At 54.7% G+C, this 22,492-nt stretch overlaps 1 protein-coding gene across 1 annotated transcript in view; it reads right to left on the reverse strand.

Moving 5' to 3' along the window:
- Nucleotides 1-22,492, reverse strand: part of NCOR2 (nuclear receptor corepressor 2) — a 237,704-nt gene that overhangs the window by 37,331 nt on the left and 177,881 nt on the right. The window contains exons 15-20 of the mRNA XM_027733181.2: nt 22,186-22,307; nt 21,114-21,286; nt 18,308-18,370; nt 8,864-9,006; nt 3,943-4,090; nt 911-1,466 (exon numbers count right to left, since the gene is read on the reverse strand). Coding sequence (XP_027588982.2) covers nt 911-1,466; nt 3,943-4,090; nt 8,864-9,006; nt 18,308-18,370; nt 21,114-21,286; nt 22,186-22,307 — 1,205 coding nt within the window. The remainder of the gene's footprint in view (nt 1-910; nt 1,467-3,942; nt 4,091-8,863; nt 9,007-18,307; nt 18,371-21,113; nt 21,287-22,185; nt 22,308-22,492) is intronic.

Genomic DNA, 22,492 nt, shown 5'->3' on the forward strand with positions numbered 1-22,492 from the left:
TGAGGCGGGAGCTGGGCTGCTGTCCCTACCTGCAGTGGCAGAGTGGACACAGGACTCCTACCTGGCCTAGGAGCCATTAGAAAATTCAGTGCTATGAGGACACGTGTACTCATATGTATTCTTTAAAAAACAGAAAACCCCCTCTCCATTTGTGAGGCTCTTGGGTGGGCAGGGGTCTTTGGGAAAAGTTGGGAAGAGAGCAGGATTTTCTACAAGGGGGCCAGTGTTTCTCCTCCCTGTCCCAAGAGCCACCCATGAAGGGTCTGAGATGCCCTTGGCTGCCAGCCCCAGGGGTGGGTGGAGGGTTCGGGACCACAACGTCTCAGGCGAAAACCCACTGGCCTGGGTAAAGTAAAGCTCACACAGCCCACATCGTTCTCCTGTCTCTAGGGCCAGGATAGATAATTTGCCCCTACAGATCCAAGTAGCATCTCTGCCAAGGGAACAACTCGCCCCCTCTCTGCACTGGGAACATGTCCCTGATGTGACTTTTTCTCTGCCAGCGCCAGCTCAGACAGAAACCATTCCCAACCCCAGATGCTGGCAAACCAGCACAACTCCACTGTCCCCAAGGGCACATCCTGATCCATTGCATCATCCAAATGGGCAGCTGCCACCAGCACACGCAGTGGCTCTGCACCCAACGTCTGCCCATGGCCATTTCCCAGTAGCACCCGTACGTTGGGACATCACGCTGCCTGTTGTGTCACAGCCCCTTTGGAAGCAATGGCCAAAGGGCTGGGGGCACACGGGGACACAGCCGGGAAGTTCCTTTGCCTGGGGGAGTGCCTGAGCAGTGATATTCCCAAGGAGGAGCTCACAAAGGCACACATGGACACTGCAGCACGCAACAGAGATGCTCATCTAGCCCTTCAGCTGTTCACTTGCCCCCCTCTCTCCCAGCTCCTACCTGCTCTTGTCCACAGCATCCTGCTCGTCCATCTCGTCCGCGCTGCAGGTCGCGCTGGAGTCGCTGTCAGGGTTCACCCCGGGGCCTTTGCTGCCCTTATGGCTCTCCTTCTTCTCAGCCTTGGGCGTCCCCTCTGTCCCCGCTGTCCCTGCACTGCTGACGCTGCTTTCTGCCTTCTTGTCATTCCCCTTGTCCTTCTCCTGGCTCTCTTCGCTCTCCTCCTTCTTCACCTCGTTCTTGCAGGGCTCCTCGTTCACCTTCTCCTCTGGCTCCTCCGTTTTCACCACGTCCACCACCAGGTCCTCTGGCACCTTCTCCTCGCTGCTGGGCGGCTCGGAAGCTGCCTCAGGCGGGGGGCTGGCGGCTGGAGCGGGGTTGGCAGGGGGAGCAGGGGGAGCGTCGGGGGGTGTTGGAGCCTCTTCCCACTTGACTGCCGGTTCTGCGCCGGTGTCGCCTCCCGGCCCGGGTGGTGCCTTGGCCCCGTTTTCGCCTCCTTCTTTGGCTTCAGGCCTTGGTGAGGGAATGCTCTCGGTGTCGGAGCTGTTATTTACTGCAGCTGAGAAAAGGGAAGAAATAAAAATAAGGATCAGCCCGAGATTCTTGCTTCCCATATCGCTGCCTCCACCCCCTCCCTTGGGAAGAGAACGCCCTCGTTCCTCTGAGGAGGAGATGATCCCGGGGCTGGGAGAGCTGTGCTGGGATCCCCAGATCCAGAGCCTACTAAGCAAAGCGATGTTCTGGGGGCCTCTCTGCTTGCCCAGAATGATTATTAACCCCCACCCAAACACAAAACCACACGCCCAAAAGCCTGGAGACCAAGCGACTGGGAAGCTGGATTTTAAGGGAAAACCCTTGCTGCTGGCTGGACTTGCAGGACAAGACTTGCTCCCTCCCCGCCCTCTCACCCATGGCTCAGGATCAGCTCTGCTGCCCCAGGACTGGCACCTCACTGGCACCCTGCTCGCTGACTTACGTTGCCCATGTCCCTGGCTCTGCTACCCCTGGGGCAGCTGGGATCATCCCAAAACACTGCAAGTGTTTGTTGTTTGTTGTTGTTTAAGCCACTAGTGGCAGAAAAAAGGAGGTCAGGGTCGGCAAAAGCAAAGCGCTGGCAGTGCTGCAGGACAGGTTAATTATTACATGGGAAGGATCATTCTCAAATCTGCCACCAGCGGCTTGACGTGAGCTGGAAGCACAAGCATCCATGCACCACTCAAGAGTTCGGTGCTGCCAAGAGATTGTTTCTACAGCTGGGGAGAGGATTGCTCCCTCCAAGCCTTTGCCGGACAAACACAGTCAGGGCCAGGAGCACCAGGAGATTTCCACGGTCCCATCCCAGCACGTCCCCACCGGGCAGGGCTCTCACGCTCATGCCCAAGGGCTTCCTCGTGTGCATTCCTTGACTTGCCTTTCTCCATAGCAGCACAGCCAGCTCAGTGCTGGTGAGATGAATGGCACAGAGGGACTGTGTCTTAACAGCTGTACGTCAGAGCACATCCATCCTTCCTCAGTGAGAAATCGTGCCATGCTCTCCAGGAATCTCGGCCTTCTCCAACCTTACTCACTTGCAATCAAGCAATGAGGTGCCCTGTCCCCCACCCAGGACAAGGTTCAGTGTGTTTGGCCAAACTCTGCCCAACTGCCACTTGATGCTACTCTGAACACCATGTCGAGACACCCAGTGGTGGCTCATCCCAAGCTCAACCAAGCTTTAAACTCCAGTGCACTCCCTCCAGATGCTGAATCCATAGTCTACAACATAACCCCCACGCCAAGTCCTTCCCCCTGTCACTGGCTGGCCACATGGCCCCTGCAACTCTAAGGTATTGTCTGAGCATCCCCAAATATCCCCCTGGAGCCAGTGGCCATCTCTTACATAACACAATCCTGGCACTTCTATGCCCATTACGTTTCATCCCCCCTGCTCATGCCTTTCCACAGCTCTGCAGCCGACCCCAGCAGCAGAATGAGAGCCAATGCTTGGAGTGTAAGGCTCGAGAGCATGTCAAGAGATTCGTCTCTAATCTCAAAATCACATTGTTTCCTCTCAGGCACTCTTACAAAGAGCAATAACTACCTTTTACTTTGCTCCTGTGAGTCACGTATCACCTGGCACAAAGATTTACCTGGAATCTGCCCTGTAATGAGTCACTTGCAAAGACAATTTGAAAAGATTTCCCATTTCAAGTTCCATTAGCCTGGGTGCTAAGGCCAGGAACCAGTGTGGTGCCATAGTGCTGGTTAAGTTATTAAATTACTTTGACAGAAGTCAAACGGGCTATTGTTGGAAAATTGTGCACATTTTCTCCAAACTCGAAACTGCCACACTTTCTAAGCGATAAATAGCTGAAAATTGTCACTTTCAAGTTGTTTCCTTTCTTTGGTATGGCTGAGATGGAGGAAAATGCTACCTTAAAAGGGAAAGGAGGAGGAAAAGACCTGCCGTGATGCATCAGCCTTGTTGGTGGGAGACCACCGGCTTTCCCTGCCTTTGCTGCAGGGCTGGGCTCTGGGAACTCCACTGACAGGGGAAGTAGCAATGCCCTGATGGGATGGGGATGGGTTCACACAAACCTTGACCAGTTATCTCTCCTTGAGCCCATGATAAGCTCTGTGAAAGCCCACAGTGGTGGCTGTCTAACCCTGCCGAGTATGTAGGGATCCTCCTTTGGAGGAAAACACCAAGAAATGTGATTTACAAGAGGCCCTGGGAAGCTGGGTGCTCTTGGAGAGCATGCTGACAGGAATCAGAAACCAAAGGGCTCCCAAAAATAGCCATCTGTCCAGACAGACATGGGAGGAGGGCAGTGATCCAGGGCAGGGAAATGCAGAGGTATCCAAAATGCCACAAGCACCTTGTGCTGTGAGACACCGTCACCTCGGAGTGACCTTGGGGTGACAGACGTGACCCCTTGAGAGTGCTGACATTTGCAGCTCCGGAGAGGCCGTGTGTGATGCCTCTGCCATGACCAGGCAGCAAAGCCAGGAGAGCTGAGCACAATTCCCCCCCCACAGCCCCCAACCCGCCTCACCTTCCGTCTCCTCCGCCATCTCCTCCTCGTTGCCGCTCGTCCCCGACACCTCCATCTCCTCGTCCTCAGCTGCAGGAGGGAAGGCGGCTTCTTCGTTCTGAACAGCAGCACCTTTTTTCTTCTTCCTCTTGGCATTCCTTTCTTTCTCCTGGAGAAGAGGAAGAGGATGGTGAGAGGCAAAGCCCGTGGAGAGCCGTGTGGGAACAGAGAGCACCAGTCCTGCCCAAAGGGCCAAGAGGAATGCTCCTACCACCAGAGACCCCCTGCTCTGGGTAAACCCTCTGAATATGAGTCTTTGGGATCAGACTCATCAGTTGAAAGCCCGGCAGCGTGGTGTCACCTGGCCAAAAAATTTTGCCAGCCTGGCTCCACATGGAGCTCCACCCTCAGGCAGCAGCAAGCCTCCAAGGGAAGGATGGCACAGATATGTGGACAAGGGACCAGCATGCAGAGCACCAATGCAGGGGTGGCAAGAGCCCAGGGGTCGTGTGTCTGGTCATTACACATGTGACGTGTTAGTCCTGCACATTTCCAGGCTCTACCTTCAGCTACACATACACATGTGGCTCCAAACTGACATTCATCTGCAGATAACAAAGCTGATGCCCCAGATACAGCCCAGCCAACATTTTCATGCACCAGCTTTCATGACCCCTTCGGCAGGTGCTGCCAAAGGGCTCTGACTGCCATGCCAGGGCAGCTGTCACTGGTGAACAGTGGGAATGCTCCGTGAAGCACGGCATCCCAAAGGGGAGCTTCCTGGTGTCCTGTCCTGCCCCAAGACAGCCCTGTCCTCCCTCGCTGGGGCACGTGCCACAGCCACGAGGGCGCGGGCAGCTGCTCCCTCCTGCAGACCTAAAGGAAAAGTCTCGGCTTTGCTATTGTTTCCTGCTCTTGTTGCTTGAGTAAATATTACCAGTAGGAACAGGCTCATCATCTCCGGCTCTCCCTGCAAACCCCACATGAGTGACGTGTGTAGGACGTTTATTTACATGGATGAAAAGATAAAGCCGTGGTGGAAACGTTAACTCTGCTGCTGGATCTCTGTGCTGGGAAGAGCTGGTCCCCCCTCCCCCCACCCCCAACTTTTCAATCCTTTAGAAAACTTCCAGATAAAACAAACAAATACAACTGCTTTTTGCTTGGAAACGCTGCTTGCTCAAAATCTATTTTTATCAAACTGGGCAGAAGAGAGGGGAAAAAAGACACTTGAGAACAGGCTCTGTGCAGGCACAGAGAGGTGGCGGGAGGAAGGCCGGGCCCCGCGGTTCCCTCGCCCCCTCCCGGCCCTGCTGGCGATGCCCCGGTGCTGCCGGCGTTCGCGCCTCTGCCACGGCAGCGATTCAGCAACCGCACGTTTCTGTGTGAAGCAGCAGTTCCCCATCACGCTAATGCGGTGACAAAGCGCCGACGTTACTATGGCAAAGACTTCTCTGCCTCTTACTCACGGGTCCGTGACTCAGCCGCGGGCAGGAGCAGGCTCCTCGCTGTGGGAATTAGCTGGGAACCAGCCTCTGCCTCAGCACCCTACTTGGCCAGAGCCTGGGGCTGGCAGCTGCTGGAAGAGCAGAGCAGGGAGCAGCCCCAGAGGCACCACAGGTCCCTCTCCCGGCAGACCCCAATGCTGATATTTAAGGAAAATGAAATCCAGGTAGCAGATCCTGGCTACATCTAGAGATACATTCAAGGCCACCACTTTGCCACTTATCATGCTGACAGCTCCAGATCCCTTGAGCAGACTTGCTCCCTGCACCCTGCCCAGGAAGGGGTCCCATCCTGCCCTGCCTCCATAAGTAGCCCCAGGGCTCCCATGGCTGACGTGGGATCCTAACCACAACTGTCCTAACCACAACTGTCCTAACGACAAGAGTGTCCGTGAGCCATGCCTGGAACCAGGCATCTCCCATTGTAACAATGTACTTTTAATCCAAGTGATTGCCTGGGAAGGTGCCAGGACCATTTGCTATGGTCATGCTGATGCTTATTTTGTGGCTCTCTGCCTTCCACAGGTATTTCTTCAGGAACATCCAGGACTTGATGCCACTCAAGTATTCTTTCTTGACCACTGAGGAGAAGTTCTGTGCACAGTGAGGACACTAAACCCTGCACGAGGGGTCACTCATGCCTCCTCCTCCATGATGTCTTTCCAGGCCATCCTGACAAATTCAGCCTCTCCCTGCTCTCACCAACTGACATGACAGCAACCGCCCAAACAGTTTCCAAACCCTGCTACCAACACAAAACCATCATGATGGGAACCTCCCATCAGCCTCAGCCTGTCCAAAGAGCACGACCAGGCAGTCCCAGCCTGGTATCACGCAATGATGTGTGTTTGCAACCATGCCAGGACCAGGTCTAACCACAGAGTGACTCCCGTGCTCTGCCGCGGGTGCACCTGGCAGTGATGGGAAGGGGTAGAGCAGTGACCCTGCAGGAAGGACCTCTCTGCCACTGCAGTGAAGAGGGTCTCAATTCTCCACCCTGAGAGGAAGGGTCTGCATCAAGGCAAGACAGACACATTCATCCCTCAGAAGCAGAGGCCACCAGACTGCACTCTCAAAGCAGTTTTGCTGTGCAAAGCCAGCATTACCCAGAAAAGCAAGGCATTAAAGAAATGTTGCTCAGAGGAGGTCTAAAAGACTGGTTCTCCAAGCAGGACCAGCCCCAGCCCAGGGAACAGGTTGCCCTCTTTGCTGCACAAGCCAAAACAAGCCCCAGCCCAAAGTGACAACCACACTGCAGAGAGGTGCCGGTGAAGACAGTGCCTAATCTCCAGCCATTAACAGAAAGAAGAGTTCTGAGAACACCATGTATACCAATGCCCTGCTTTCCTTAAATGCTGAGATTAGTGAGTGCAGTGTGCAGAAAGTCAAGGCTAAGTGACGCGGATGCCTGGGACACATCCGAGCTGTGCGGCAGCGAAACCGAGCCAAAACACACAACAGGGCAGATAAAGCGAAGCCTCGAGGTGGCCTGACCCTGCCCCAGCAGTCACTGGCTGCCTGTCCCATGGTGTGGCTGGCTGGTAGGGATGGCCCGAGCCACGGGTGTCTGCTTCCCATCCCACACGAGTCACTGCCGCTGGCCTGGCCGCACAGCTCATCCGAGCCACCTGCACACTGCAGAAACCCGGTGTCACACCTACCTGGAAGAGGAGGCTACAATACTAACGAGCCCCATTTGGGAAATGAATGAGATCTACTAATTAAGTTTACTCTCGTTAAGCAAGAGGAGGAAAAGCAGAGCCGCTGCATTTCCCTGCACGTGATCAGCAATAGCTGGTGGTGATGAGGTCAGGGAATCATCTGTGGATGTCATGGCAAAACTAAGCGATGCCGCACTGCCTCGCCACGTGCTTCCTCCACAGAGGTCACGGCTGAACTGGGTATAGGATGAGATTTGAAGGCTCGCCTTGCTTGGGAATATATTTAGGAGTCAGGAAGGAAGGTCTATGGCAATTTAATCTCAGTTGTTCTTTCATTTTATTCAGCTTTCTGGCATCTGCTGTTGCCACAAAACAATAGAGTACAATAAATAACAGCTGAATGTTCATTGTTCTTCTCCACGACCGAATCCCACAGCCTCCAATGCTCGAAAAATAAAATGATGATGCTGATATAAACTGCAAGTGAGAGTGAGCAATTAGACTGGAGAAGTCTAGCGGCTGCCTTGGAGGGACGGATGCAGGGAAAAATGTGGTTCTGCAGAAAAACACTTCCGTGATATAATTTCTGCAACATTAGGGAGCAGAGTAAATTAATACACACCGGCTCCACTGCCACCAAAGCTGTATGATCTTATTTCAGATTCTCCCCAGTAATGAACAATGATATCTTTCTAATGTAACTTTTTATATTCAGAGGGCTTGATGCACATTTCATTCCAGTCTTTATATGGGTCTGGGGGTCTTTTATATAGTTTGTTTGCTTTGTTTCTAAAAACAATTCAGTGAAACATGGGAACACAGGAGTGTCTCTGTGCATAGAGAATTAATAAAAAAGAATTGCCGATGTCTTCTTTTTCTCTCATTCCTATAGACTGACTAGGATATTAAATTCCTGGGTGAGTCATTGAATGTTTTCCTGTCTTTCTTTTTACTCTTGCTGTAATAGCTTGCTTGGAGAGATTCCTGCATTGAACATTGTCCTTTGCATTTTCAAAGCACCCCTTGGGGGTTTAGCCATGTGAATTCTATTAGCCAGAAACTGGGAACCCCAGGATACTCTACAAATGAAATAATTATAATCTTTAGTGGCTCTTAGCAGTCCGAGCTATCTCCAGAACACCAGACAAGCCCCACTTCACTCACACCCTGCACTGCATGCCAGAAGAGAAACAGTGTTAGCCCCTTCTGATGGGGAAACTGAGGCATGGAGTGATGTGGGCATCTGCTCACAGCCCTGAAGACAACCAATACCCATGTCGAGACCAGCCTTTCCTCATGTTGTCCTAAATCCCCGAATTTCTCTGGAGCAAACTGGCAATTTACTAGGTAACTGAGGAACCTGCAAGGCACAGAGTTGCGTGGCCGAGCCGGGCTCTCTGCTCACCAGGGCGGAACAGCACAACCTCACCAAAGTATTTGCACAGCCAGGACTGAGCTCATGTCCTGGCCAACACACCACAGCCTGCTCCTCCTCCTGTTCCTTATCTCCCCACAGAGAGGGGAGATACCAGCCATGCTCCAGACACCCAGGCATCTCCCACACAGCAGCTCTGCCTCATCCAGACCTCCAGCAGCTTTGCCTCATCCAGACCTCCCAGGGACAGATGGGGTGGACAACCCTTTCCTGCACCACTCCGCAGCCCCCACAGCTTTCATTCAAGAAGACAGAAGCCCCCCCTTGGCTATGGGAAACATTCAAGCACTTCCTAGGAAATATCCACGGCACCCTGATGTGGGCTGGGATGGGGCTCTCACCATTTTCAGTTTGTGCTGCTGTAGGATCTCGTCCAGGTTCTGCCTCTTCTTGTAGTTGAAGTAGAAGTTTTTGCACTGCGACACGGTCTTGGAGCCCACCATCCTGGCAATGGCTGACCAGTTCCGCCCATGCTCAAGGAGACCTGTGGTTGGAGGAGGGAGAAAGGAGAAGAGTTTAACACCAGACACGCTCATACAAGGGCAGCATTATCCACGCAGGATGGGAAACATCCTCCGTGCAAGCCAAACTCCACAGGAACAATATGGTCACTAGCACCTGTCTGAATGGCTTCTAGGCCAGGGGATGACCTATGAGAGCCTGTTTTTCTTTCCAAGGGGAAAAAAGGCACTATGCCGACCGCCTCTGGAATAAAATACGTCCCACAGGCATGTCTCAGCCAGCCACTGGGCAGTCACGAGGATGAGCAGTGCTTCCTTCCCTTTGGGACGGCTGCAGGAGATGTTGGCACATCCAGGAGAACTTGGGACAGTTGCTCTCAGTCCCTACCACGAAGCAAAGGATCTTTCCACCGTTTCCGCCCCAGTGACGATTTCAAAAGGTGTGACAAGGCAGTTCAGGGCGTTGGAGCACACAGCCCTGTTATGGATGGGGAAGGAGAGCCCAGGCAGGTGAGTGTCAGCACTCTGGCAGAGAAGTCCAGGTGATGTCCCTGGTTGGGAAGAGGCGTGCCGAGGGATTAGTGCTCATCACAGGCTCATGAGCAAAGGCAGCTTCCCAGGTCAGGTATCATGCCAAGGGCTGGCAATCCTGGCCAGACGGTGCCACCCGAGCATGGGGCTCCTGCCAGTGCTGGGGCAACTCAGCAGGGTGGAGGAGGAAAAGGAGGAGGAAGGAGCCAGTCAGCACCCTGTGTCCTTGTGGTCTCTGCAGGGGTGTCTGAGCACCCCTCGTACTGCAGCTGGAGGTGGGAGTCACAACCACAGCCCAGGGATGCATGCAGTGGCACCCTGGTCCCTCCACTGCAGGCTCCTGGAGGTGACCTGGGAAAGGACCATCCAGGCTTTCTGGGAAAAAACGCCTTGCTGTCTGCAATTATTCCTGGTGTGTGGCTGGTCCTTCCTGTGGTGTCTGGTGGGGCTGGAGCCACCACCAGCCTGCGGGACACTGCTGGCCTGGCTGGCTCCTGGCTGTCCACGTGATGCCACCATCAGGCCAACAGCCCCACCAGCCTTCCTCCCACACCTTGTGAGGACACAGGACACAGAGTCTGTGAGCCCAGGGGCACTGTACTACCACAAAAGGTGACTTCAAGAAGAAAACCAAGAGGGAATGAACCTGCTAAGAGCATCTTCCTCCTTTGTTGGGGGATTTTCTGCCCAGAAGCCACCAACCACAGAGCCTGGGAACAGGCATGGACCACTAGGTCCATACCCAACCCCTCCCTGGCTGCTCTGACACCGTGGGGCTCAGGACAACAGCGAGTCCCACACTGGAGCTCCTGTGCGTAGCTCTGTTTGTGCCTGGGAATGTGGCAGCTGTGCCACAGTCCTGCTGCCAGCCTCCAGCCAAGCTGCTGCCATGTGTCACTTCTGAGCCCCAGGCCGGTCCTAAGTGCCAACCTAACCTCTGTTTCAGCCTAAAACCAAACCTCAGGGACTGATCTCAGCACAGCCACAGGCAATAGGGCCCAAGGGACGCACCTCTGGTCAGGATCTGTGCTGTGCCCCTTGCACAGCGTGGGAACTGAGGGTATGGCTGGACTGAATAGATGGCACTATGAACCCACAGAGAGATGAAACTCCCCTCTCTACTTCCCAGCTCCTGGAGAAAACCAGCAATACTCAGCACAGCAGGAGTTAACATCCAGCCAGTGCCTGTATCCTGCCTGTCCCAGCACCAGGCTTATCAAATTGCATGTACAAGGCATCACACGCACTGAGCACCAGAAGGGCCCTGGCAAGCCAAGAAACAAGTTTTAGCTTTAACTCTGCAACTCCCAGCCTTGCTCAGCCAAACCCACGACCTCTGTCACCCCACCAGTGGGCTGGGACTTCTTAAAAATAATAATAGATTAAAAAAAATCACATCCGGCCACCAACCGTGAGGTAACGAGCGGGGGCAGGAGTCCTCCCCCCACCGCTGCTGAATGCTGCAGGGGAAAACAGGACAGTCCCCTGTGTCACAACCCATCCCCTCTGACACAACCCACTGCTGCCGTCCAAAGCAAACAAGCAGCTCTGTCCCTCTGCTCATCACCACGCTGGTGGCCCAGCACCAAGTGTGACAGCTGGGGCCAAGGCTGATTGCTGCACCCCGGGCAAAGCCCCAAAATAAGGACACTGGCAGCAGTGTGGATGTGCCCTGAGCTCCGGTGCTTTCGCGAGAGAGATGCTGGGCAAGGGGACCTGCCATGGTGGAGCTCGGGGCTGGGGGGGTGATGGATGTCAGTGTGAGTGGTCCCCAGTATGGCATGACCTTTGCCAGCCACAGGCAGTGCCAGCTCCCGGCTGTCCTTCCTGCTGCCCAGGCTGGCTGTGCCCCTTCTCACCAGGACACTGCTGGAGGCTCCTGCAGCGGGCCAGGCAGGTGGCCCGTGCTGGGCTCGGGAGGAGGAGGGGGCGGCTGCCTGCAGCCCCTGCCCGTGGGACCAGCAGGGAGCCCGGTCGCTGTTCTCTTTTTGCATTAAACCAGAGCGAAACAGCAACACCTGCTTTCCACACTGTAGTTATCTGCACACTCGGAAGGGACCAGTCAAGACACCTCAGGACCTGCCAGTAAGATCCCGGCTCGCCAGGCACCCCAGTTCCATGAGCTCTGTCAGCACAGCCATCCCCAACCCCTGCACCTCCAGCCTCTGCCCCGCACTCCCTGACACTCCAGCCCTGCACGGCAGCAGCCAGCCCGGCACACCAGCACGCCTCGGCACCACACGGCCCTTCGTTCCACATCGCAACTGAAACTATGACTAACCGAGTTATCAGATCCTCAGGAAGGCTGTGCTCCTCGGCTCGGGGCGGGGGCTCCGGACGGACGCAGGGTCTGCCGCAGGCAACTACACACAACCTTGAGGTTAACCCCATCCTTCGGACCCCAACACCCGACTTACGTGCTCCGGCTCCGGCTCTGGCGGGCAGGGAGCGCACCTGGAGTGTGCAGCGGGTGGGTTGGGAAGGACGCGGGTGTCAGGGCACTTCTTCAAAGCCCCCCCAGGCACGGCAGCCCGCTGCAAAGCGCTGCGAGTGCTCCGCTCACACCCTCCCCACGCATTTCGCTTTCGCTCCCTCGCAGCAGCCGGAGACAGAGAAGAAAGCAAAGCCGGTTCCTTAAATCCTGGGGGCGAAAGGATTTCAGAGCCATGGGCAGCCGGGAGCGGCGAGAAAACGGGCACCGAGGCTGGAAACCAGGTCACAGGCGGCAGACTCCTGACCCCGATGGCAGAAGTTGGTGGGAACACATGCTCCGGCCCCAGCGCTCTTCCCTCCGGAGCGAACAGCGTTCTCCGCTCTCCTCCTGCTCGCTCGCCGGAGCGTTCCAGCCGTCTGCAGCCGCGGTTGTTAAGGTGGATGGAAGCGCCGCCAGTATTTTCTCCCCTACCTCACCTCCTTGCTCAGCAGCTTGGGGCTACGGGGAGGCTGTGCAGTTTCAGGAGATGCCCGACGTTGCCAAGAAATAATAATAATTAAAAACAAAAAAAAAAAAGGCAGGAGAAAGGCGAAGGGGCGGGAACGCGGCAGCTTCGCTCCTGCCAGCCCGGGGACGGGGAGCCGGTGCCGTCGGTATGTGGCGGAGCAGCGAGCAAGCTCTAATCTGTTCCTCTGGCTGACCCGGGGCTCGTTGCATCTGAATGTGACCTCTAGACAGAGCATTAATAACGAACGTGGCGCTGACCCAAGCTGACAAGGGGTGCGGCGCTTGGCACCCGCTCCCGCCCTCCCTCGCTCACTTTCTGTCTCCCTCGCTCTCGGCTGAATGTCAGCAGCAGGGGGAGGGATCCAGGAAAACAAAGCTTGGCTAATAGTTTTCTCCGCTCTCAAGTGAATCAAAGGCGCTTTTCTTTAGGGACGTGCACGCCGGCGAGCCCAGTGCCGCACCGACGGGGTGCCGTGGCGCCCCAGGACACCTCGGCCCTGCAGCTGCTGCCCTGGCAGAGGAGAGATGGGGAGAGGTTTGGCACCGGTCTCACCATGGGCGGACCGGGGCTTCTGCTCCCGTACAGCAAGCGGAGGCTGGAAGGAAGAGCTGCTCGGAGAGCGGGGTACCGTGCTCGGCATCTCGGGGAACAGAGAAGAAACCCGGAGGGGCAGCGCAGCGGGCGAGGGCCGTCGGCTCGCACCCCCTTGGCTTTTTTGCAGTTGGGTTTTTTTACCAGAGCCGTTGCAAGGCTTTCTGGCACAGCCGCCCTGCTCCACCCAGGGCTTGGTGAGGGTGGAGAGAGCCCGTAAAAGGGTCCCTTAATGGGAGTTTGCATGGATTAACAGATCAAGGTTATAGGGGAAAACCTAAGTGATATCATCCCCTACACCCGACGGTACCTGGTATGATGCTCCAGTATCTCTTGCACCCACACGCCCTCTTGGGAGTGGGGATGGAGGCAGTTCTGGCTACACCACAGCCAAAATGTGCCGCAATCCCATTCCGGAGAACGACCAGCACTACTGAGTCAGCAATACCACCCAGGGCATCCCGAAAGCGTGGTCGGCATCACTTTCCCGCACTGACCTCGGGGTGGTTCGCAGCGTGTGGGAGAACCGAGGCACAGGGAGGTGAGTAAATTCTCCAGGGCCACAGATCAGTGGGTGGCAGAGCCAGGTGCATGCCAAGCTCCTGATGCTGTGCCAAGGAAGCAGAGGGGACAGTGCGTGAGGGGCGAGCCCACACCCCTGCAGGCGCTGGGGTGTTGCTGGAGGGACTGTGGCACAGGCAGCCGGCTCGGTGCGCTCTTGCTACCGTGGTGGGTGATGCCCTTCCTTCCTTGGGAAGGCAACGCCGGAACCAGCCTGCTGCACTCCCAATGGACCTCTCCTTTGGCAGCTGGATACAAGCAGGCCTCTGATGTGCCCCACGGCTACAAGGCAGCTTGGAGCTGAACTCCCCAGCAGCTTTCACACTCATCATGCCGCCTCTCTGGAGGGAGGCAGTGCCACCAAACAAGGTGTGGGTATGGAGCTGGGACCCCCGACCAGCTCAGCTTTACTGCCATGTTCCCTCTCTTCTGTCCCTGGCTGGGGACCTCCAGCTCTCAGGTCTTCCCTTTGAAAGAGACAGTTCCTGGACCGTGGCATCCACCTGCTGCAAAACATCAAGCCCTCTGCCCTGATCACAGACCTGCCTGGCTTTTCTACTCCTATCACAACCCTCCTTTTGTGCTGTGCCCCCATCCTCTGATCACAGGAGGGGACAGAAGTCCCACCTGGGATGCCTGCTCCTGGAGAGGTGCCATCACCTCCTGTCCAGCCGGGACACTCGAGTCTCCAGCACATGACAGTGAGCACACACTGAGCTGGTGGGTCCAGCTCTCTCCCTTCACCTCGTTCGGATATTATTTCTGCTCCCTTATTGTTGAAAAAATAATGCTCAAAATTAAAATGTAGGCAGCAAATTATAGTAATTACCCAGCAGTTCCTCCTGACAGGCCTTTTGTGTTCCATTCACTGACACTCACTAGGCAAATCCTCACAGTTTGCTCCTACACACTCGAGAAATGTTCAGCCAATGGTGTCAGAAAGCGCAGTTCCAGGGGCATGACAGACAGCAGCACTACGGGCATGGGCCTAGGGGTAACATATTGGCTGAAGGGTAGCCAAGCCCCAGCCTGGGATGGCAGGGATGGGACTGCAGCTGACCACAGCCTCAGGCAGGGTAAGTGTGGCTAATTCACACCTTGGACGCGGTTTTGCCCTTGTGGCACCCAATCTGCCCCATCCCAGTAATTTCCGAATTTGTACAAACTTCATGGCAAGCACAGGGCTTGCTCGGAGCAGGCACATGCTGGCACTTTGGCTGTGGGCACTGGAATGGGCAAGTTGGTCTGTCCTTGCTCTGAGCTACCCTTGCACCCAGCCTAGACAGAGGACACCTGGGTAGGAGACCCCAAGGCACATCCCACCCCAAGGCCAGCCAGAGGGACGATATGCAGTGACCAGCACGGGTTGCAAACCAGTTTCTCCAGCCCACTTTTACTGCCATCAGCAGGTTTTTACTGTTGTAAATATCTCTCATGGAAGAGGGGAAGGCTTCAACATGAGCACAAGGGAGACGAAAGGAGAAAGGTACAGAGCTGCCAGCTCCCCAGCATCACCTGTGCTGTAGCCAGCTCCTGTCTTATAAAGGTATGGGGAGGTGGCTGGCTTCTGACATGGGCTTTCCTGTCATTGGGTTTGGTTGTGCCTTAATTTGAAAAAATCAGTATTTAAAAAAAAAAATCTACTTTATTTTAGTTTTGTGAACAGAGTAGAACTGGGCAAAAAAATGGTTCAGGTCAGTCCAAAACTCAGATGAATTATTGGCAGCACTGAAAATCAGCCTTCGAAAGAGTGCCTTTGGTATTCAAGGGAATTTTTTACAGCTACCCAAAAGTAACTATTCAGTTACTGTCATCAGCATTTTACATTTGTGCCCAACTCTCCTCTGCCTCATCACAATGACTCCATCCCGTGGCCTTCCCATGTTCTCAGCCTGGGAAAAGGCGTAAGGAGCCCGAGGTTGTCTTGAGGACAATGAGCACAGAGCCTGGGCAAGGCATGGGAGGACCTTGGCAAGAACCTGCCACTTCCACCCGCCTCTCTTCAAAGAACAAAACCACTTGTTAGACACCCAGGGGAAAACCCAGAGCGGGGCGAGAACAGATACCAGACTTTAAAGACTAACAAAGGTCATGTTGAAACCTCCCGGTTCACCGAGTTCAGCTCCAGCGCTATCGCAGCTGCTCTGCAGTGCTGGCAAAAGTGGTGACACTCAGTGGAGGGGCTGGGGGGACAATAAACCCACCCACTGCTCCAGGCTGGTGCTTGCCCGCTGCTTGCAAACTCCCAGCCTACCTCAAAATCCTGCCTACATGGACTCCTCTGGTGGGTCCCCCAAAGGCAGGAGCTGCCTAAACATTGCCTTTTAAGGAGCAGCCCCATCCCGCTGCTGAATGCCTCTGCACCCTGCCCGGCGGCAAAGCAGTGGGTGCTGCCCGCTTCCCGGCTTGGGAAGAGAAGGGGGAAATCCTCGAGCAACTCCAGTTATATCAAAACCTCCTGCTGTAAGGATCACAGCCACGGCGCAAGGAGATAATATCAGAAAAACACCTTCCCCCATCGTGACACCAATCTCTGCACATTTTGACAGACTACTGAATCGAATTTTATTGCGTAATAAAAGTGTCATTAAGCAAGAACTTTCCTCTTGCTGGGTTTTTGTTCCCCTATTTAAGTTTAATAACATGGTACTCCCCTTTACTGTCTCTCCCGGCAGACACAGTCCTGCCTTCTCCTGATTGGAAACTCCCTGTGCAGCTCTGTGACTGGAGAACAGGCGACTCTGGTGTCTCCCTGTCCTAGGGCTGTTTTCTCTCACCTCCCTGAGCACAAATGACATGGGGTTTCATGCCACGCACAAAAAACCTGAGGGCGGACAGCAAGGCCCGGCTGATCTCCCGCCTGACAGGTGCTGGGAGCAGCAGTCACCCTCCCCATCTGCCAAAACACCCCAGGGTGGTAGGGCTGACTTTCCCTGGGACTCACATCTTGCTTGTTTAACTCCCTAAATCAGCCAGCTACGGGCTCTGACTGGTACCAGTACAGGGGGGAGTGTGGTTGGGGCGGATGAGCCCTTATGGTGAGGAGGACATTGCCCATGTCCCTGAGCCCACCTGGTGCAGACCACCACCTCCTCTGCTCCTGCCCAGCCGTGCTGGCAGCAGGCTCTGCTGCCGCCTCCTCCAGCCTCTGAGGCTACCTCCGGAGTTTCACAGTCACTGTGAGTTGGAAACCCCCACCAGGCAGGTCCCTGGAAATGCCAGACAGAGCCAGTTCGAAGCATTAAAGCGGCTGCTTCCTGGCAAGGGGGAATTTGGCTTTTCTGTAGAAGTCTGGTGTTGCAATCTCAGTTTCCCAGGTTGTAACGAAGGGGGAAACATCAGCCATAGGGCTTTACACCAGCAAATCTCCCTGCCCCCTCCTGGCCCCTGGGCTGGAATAGTGCTACGTGCTCCCACGCTTCATCCTTCCTTCACACAGGCTTTGGCAGCTGCTTTTAAGACTCCTTAAGCGCACCTCCAGCATTCAGCATAAAACAACAAGAGGCACTTCTTAACAACCAGATGCTGATCTCCAAAACAAAGCCGTGCTCGGGAAAGATCCCTCCAACGACCCTCCCCTGCCAGCACCTGCTCACCCCATACCTGGCCCCCGGCCAGTTTGCTTGATTAAAGTCTATCTATTAAGTTTTGCGACTACAGAGAGCCTCGCTCAGCAACGCGCAGGATTGGCACAGGGTTGTAAAGAGGGTTGGAACAGCTTAAAGGCGAGCGAGCCAAACACTTCGGGATATTCACAGGCAAAGTAATCCAAGTCCACAGTTCCCATCGGCACCTGGGCAGCCGGCGCTCCAGAACGTGTAATCACCATCCCGGCAGCAGGTGCATTTTCCAAGCAGAGCCGAACTTGCTAACACGCCTGTTTGCCTCTGCCATCCCCGAATGGCACTCATTTCCATTTTAATTTCCCATTTACAATCCTCTCCGGGCCAGGAGAGTCGGCAGCGACGCAAGCGGGATGCACGGGCTGGGGACGTGAGCTCGACAGCCCATCAAACAGGACGTGACTTTGGCAAAAAATTAAAGCAGCGAACGAGCTGGCGCGGGAGCGGCACAAGGAGGGGAAGTGGCAAGAAGGTCTCTGCTACACTCAGCACTTTTTAAAAACGGTCTCAGCAAAGGCTCTGAATCAGCTCCAGGATGTAAAGTCACCCCGTGTTGCCCACAGCCCTGGCTCTTGAGGGCTCCCCAACACGTGCCTGAGGAGTGTTGGGGTTCACTGTCTTCTCCTTAAATCCCAGAGCTGCGAACACAGGCAGACACTCTCTGTGTGCCTGGAAAAGGTCACAGCGAAGGCATGAGGCTCCAAAGAGCAGTGAAACTACAGGCTACAGGCACCATCAGCTCCAAAAAGCAACAGGCAAAGTGCCTTCCCCATTTCCTACAGCCAAGCCCTGCCTCGTGGGACACACACGGGCTCCAGCCACAGTCCAGACATCCCTGGTGTTGGCACGGCTCCTGGGGCCGGAGAAGCTGAGCACACTCCCTGCACCACCACCTGCCTTCCTCAAACCCTCCCTGAGGCACACTGGGAACAAACCAGCAGCAGGACAGGCAGGATCTGGCCCTGCAGCTCAGAACCCACCACCCTGCACTGACGTCAGCAGTCAGACACCATCCATCCCTGATTGCTGGGTTAGCTCCAGCACAGTCAACAGCAGAAAGAAAATGAGCATCTCACCTTTTTTAGCCGTCTCCATCTCCTCTTCGGTCCAACGAGAGCTTTCATTCATTTCCAGGGAAGCTGAGAAGGAAGAAGGAAAAAGAGAAGTCAGCTGTGAGCACGACCCAGCAAGTCCAGTGAGCTCAGAGGAGGTGTCCCAACACTCAAACCCTGTCCCATGCCCTGTTCCCTGGAGGCATGACAAAACCCCGTGCAGTGCAGAAATGCTTCCGCAAGGAAGGCTGTCATGGTGCGGGCTCTTGAGGCTTCTCCATGCACAGTACCCCATGCACAGCATCCCCTTGGGATTTGCCTCGGTGATGTAAAACCTCCACTTTGGTCCTGGAAGCAAAGCCAGATGGCTCGAGGGTGGCAGCAGATTTCCTGCCAATTTGGTGCCACGCACTCTGGCCCAACAACAGGTACCTAAGATGGAGCTGCTGTGGCTGTGTGCTTTGGAGGTGGCAGACACAGGGTGGGACCGTCACCCTCAGCACAGACAGAGAAACAGCGTCACCTCAGTGGAGACTTTGGCTGACTGCATCTGTCAAGGGTGTTGGCTGTGTGTGACCGCGGTCTCCCTCTCTGCCATCACCAGGCTCTGGGACAACAACTCCGAGCCAGTTACAGCAGCGGCAGGGGCTTGCCCGGAGCAGTGCCCATCGCAAGGGGACAAGCTGCTCCAGCCAGGAGAGGTGGAGAGGGGTATCAGCATCTGATGCTGCCCTTTTCCTCCACCCCAGGCGTGGTGCTCGGGACACCAAGGTCCTGCATAAAGCCCTCACTATGCACCAGTCTCGCTGGCAGCCTGGCACAGAGCAAACCCTACAATAACAAACCGGGGTGTGAGTCAGAGGCAAAAAACAACTCGGTAAGGAAACAGATTTCCGGCTCAGGCTGCCAAGGGGTGATTACTCTAAACAACAGGCAAAGCATTATTTCAACAGTGATGAGAGATGTTTTGACAGTGTCCTTTCAAAATGGAAAGCAGGCTGATAGGTCCAGGATAAAGAATACAGGCGAGAAGAGAAGGAAGAATATTCCAAGAAGCTCTACAGGAAGCTGAGACCCTGTGGAAGGACAACGTGGGCTCCAATGCCCACAGCATTGGGCAGAAGAGTCTCCTTCACAGCTGGCTGAGCACGACTGCAGGTGTCACCTCCCGGAAGACAGCGCAGGCCACTGCCTCCCCCAGAAACGCCGTGTCCCCCCCGGGACACCAGCCAAGAGGGAGGGAAATCGATACCTCACCGCTTCCCCCGGCTGCGGGCAGAGCCGGGACCGCGACACTCGTTTACGTAAAAGTGAGTGTCCCCAGTGCTGTGCCGGCCCTTGGCTCAGCTGGTGATGGTTGTTATTGTATGGTAAAGAAATGTCACAGAAATGGCCCGTTTGGTTTGATTAATGGCATTGACTGAGGTTGCGCAGTTATGAAACAGATGCCTACAGGGAGCTCCGGCACGCTGCAGTTAAACCACAGTATGGTTTTGTGTTGTTTTTTAATGTTCAATTGGTATTTAAAATGCAATAACTTTCTTAGCCAACCTAAATTAAAGCGCTATTGGAGAGACATAAAGTGAAACCAATTGCTCAGATATGTCATTGGAATTGATCCATTCCTTTTTCCCAATTTAACGTGGTCTAAAGCCTTTTCTCTGTGTTCGCAGTGAAGTTTATCAAGGACTCTGAGATGTTGGGATAAAAAAATCCCATCTAAGTTATTGGCATTATCTGCTGCTTCTCTGCAGCACTGCTGAACAAGTTGGAGGGAGAGAGCAGGGCTCCGTTGTGCTGGGGACTATTTATATCGCCTGTATGAAAACAGAGCGCTCGCAATCAAGGCTTCAGCCAGTTGTCAGCAGAGAACAGGGAGGCGAAACACCTCCGCGTGATTTATAGCACATGGAACAGCACAAGCAAGAAACTGCAGAGCAAGGAAACCGAGAGGAGTCACCCTGCTTTTATTTTTACCTGCCTTAGGTAGCACAGCAATAATTTTGTGCTTTGATAAGAGTAGAAAATATAGGAAAATCATCCAAATTCCTCGATGCTTCTCTAAGTCAATACATGAGCTGTTCCCCAGGGTGGACACTACTGATGCCACAGATGCGAGAAGCAGATGCACCTGACGTGGGGCTGTGGATGCTGCCACGAATTCCCATCTAGTCCAAGACAGGCATGGCAGCATGGCATGGCTATGGCCAACTGCCACATGTGGCCGCAGGCTGGTGCGGTCCCTGGGTGCCACATTACAGGCAGCACCCTTTGCCTCCAGTTATGGGTGGAAATGGACCAGCCCAATGCCCAAAGCCAAGGGGACACAGATCCCACAGGCTGCAGCTGCTCAGGCTCCAGGCAAATTTGTAAACAGAGGGCAGAACTGGCAGAGACCCAGGCAAGCCTGAGCAGGCAGAGCCAGAGCAGGGTTCCGTGCAGAGGTTGAGGGTACTCAAAGCCCGAGAAGCTGCAGAGGGAAACAGCTCCGGGTGCAGGAGGGACACGAGCCCTGCAGGAACCCAGCCAAGGCACTGCTAAAACTGACGGCTTCCCCTTTGCTCTTTTGCAACACTTTCCCTCTGAGGCCATAAAACCCAGTCAGCCAGGACAGCCTGGGCTTGCACAAATGCCCCCACTTAACTGAGTGAACCACGCCGAGTAATTCACGGGATAGAAAAAACCTCATTGCTGCTCTCCAAAAAGAAGGATTTCATGAAGGAAACCCCTCCTCCGTGAGCTGGGGGGGGCAGAGCAGGATGATGTCACATCCCAGCACAACGGACACCCCAAAAGCCCTGCCAAGGTGCCCCTGTGCCCTGCCACCTACCCAGCTCTGCGCTCTGCTGTGGCGTGGCTGCCTCCTCGTTGTTGGCTTCGTTGGCCATGGAGCGGGTGATGCGGCCCTTGCGCCGGCCCTGGCTGTTGGCAGTTTTGCGACCTTTGGAGGTGACTGTTTCTTTCTCATCATTGTCTTCCCCGGACGTGTCGTCGTTCTTGTCCCTGCAAAAACAAGGAGAAAAGAAAAAAAAACGTTGTTGGGTTGATCTGATTTTTAGGTCAAGCAATTATTTCTCTGCATGTGTTTGGGGATGGTTTTTTGCTTTTTTGTTTTTTTGGTTTTTTGTTTTTTTTTTTGTTGGTCTTTGGGGGGGCAGGTCTGCATTTTTTTTTGCAGACGCAGGCTCTTTTCCCAGCCGGGATTGGAGGTGGGGTGATTTGTGGTGGGGTTTTCTTTCTGCAGCTGGCTGCAGCTCCACCACCAAGTGCACGCAGAGACCTGACGGAGACAGGTTTAATACCAGACCATTCAAATTCATCCCTGCCTCCTCCTCATTTATCTTCCTGAAAGGGACCTGCTGGTAAATGTCTTTGCAGCCTAGATATAATGAAGCCAGATGTTCTTTTAAACCAAGTATTAAGCCCATTACAGATAGCGAGCGGTCTGCGTGCCAACCTTTCCCTGCCACGGCACTGATGCTCGGCGTGAGGGAGGCAGGGCTGGCTGGAGCCCTTCATCTGGGAGTGCTCACATTGACATCAATAACACTAAAGGTGAAGTGCCGCGCTCCGCTGCGCCCGAATTGCTCCTCCAGCTCCAGAGGCTCCCCTAACAACAAAACAAGCTAGAGGATCAGAGGAGCTTTGCAGACTGATTGGGTTGATATATAAAAAAAAAAAGTGTATTGAGTTGCTTTCCCAGTTTGGGAGCAGCAGGGAAGAGGAATGAGGAGGAGGCTTTGCCTTTCCCTCCCTGTGGAGGAGGTGAGGCGGGCGCACACGATCCTGCACAGGGTCAGGTAGCCCTGAACAATGCTGCATCCCACCACCTTATCCCATCGCTGCAGACCCACCCCAATGCCCAGCTCTCACTGGAGCCAGGTAGGGATGGTTGTCCTTACTTTGTCAGTTCTTCTTTGTCATTTTCGGTTTCCTGTTTGTCTTCCTCCTTCTCTCCCTCTTTCTCTTTTTCTTTCTCTTTTTCATCTTTCTCATCTTGGCTGCTCCGGGGCATTTGCTGCTGCTGCAAAACAAGGGACATAAAATAAACCAAGCCCTCAGTGGTGAGGCAGACACATGGCAGCACCTGGGCCAACCCAAACAACCGCCACAAAACAATGCAGGGGGCGAGCGGCCAAGAGGAAAGAGCTGCAGGCAGAGGGTGCAGGCAGGGCACTGCTGGAGGCCACAGGGGCCAAAAGCTTTCCG

The sequence above is a fragment of the Pipra filicauda genome, unplaced genomic scaffold (genome assembly GCF_003945595.2).
Source record: "Pipra filicauda isolate LSUMZ 115617 unplaced genomic scaffold, ASM394559v2 scaffold14_size4853619_pilon, whole genome shotgun sequence".
Classification (NCBI taxonomy): Eukaryota; Metazoa; Chordata; class Aves; order Passeriformes; family Pipridae; genus Pipra; species Pipra filicauda.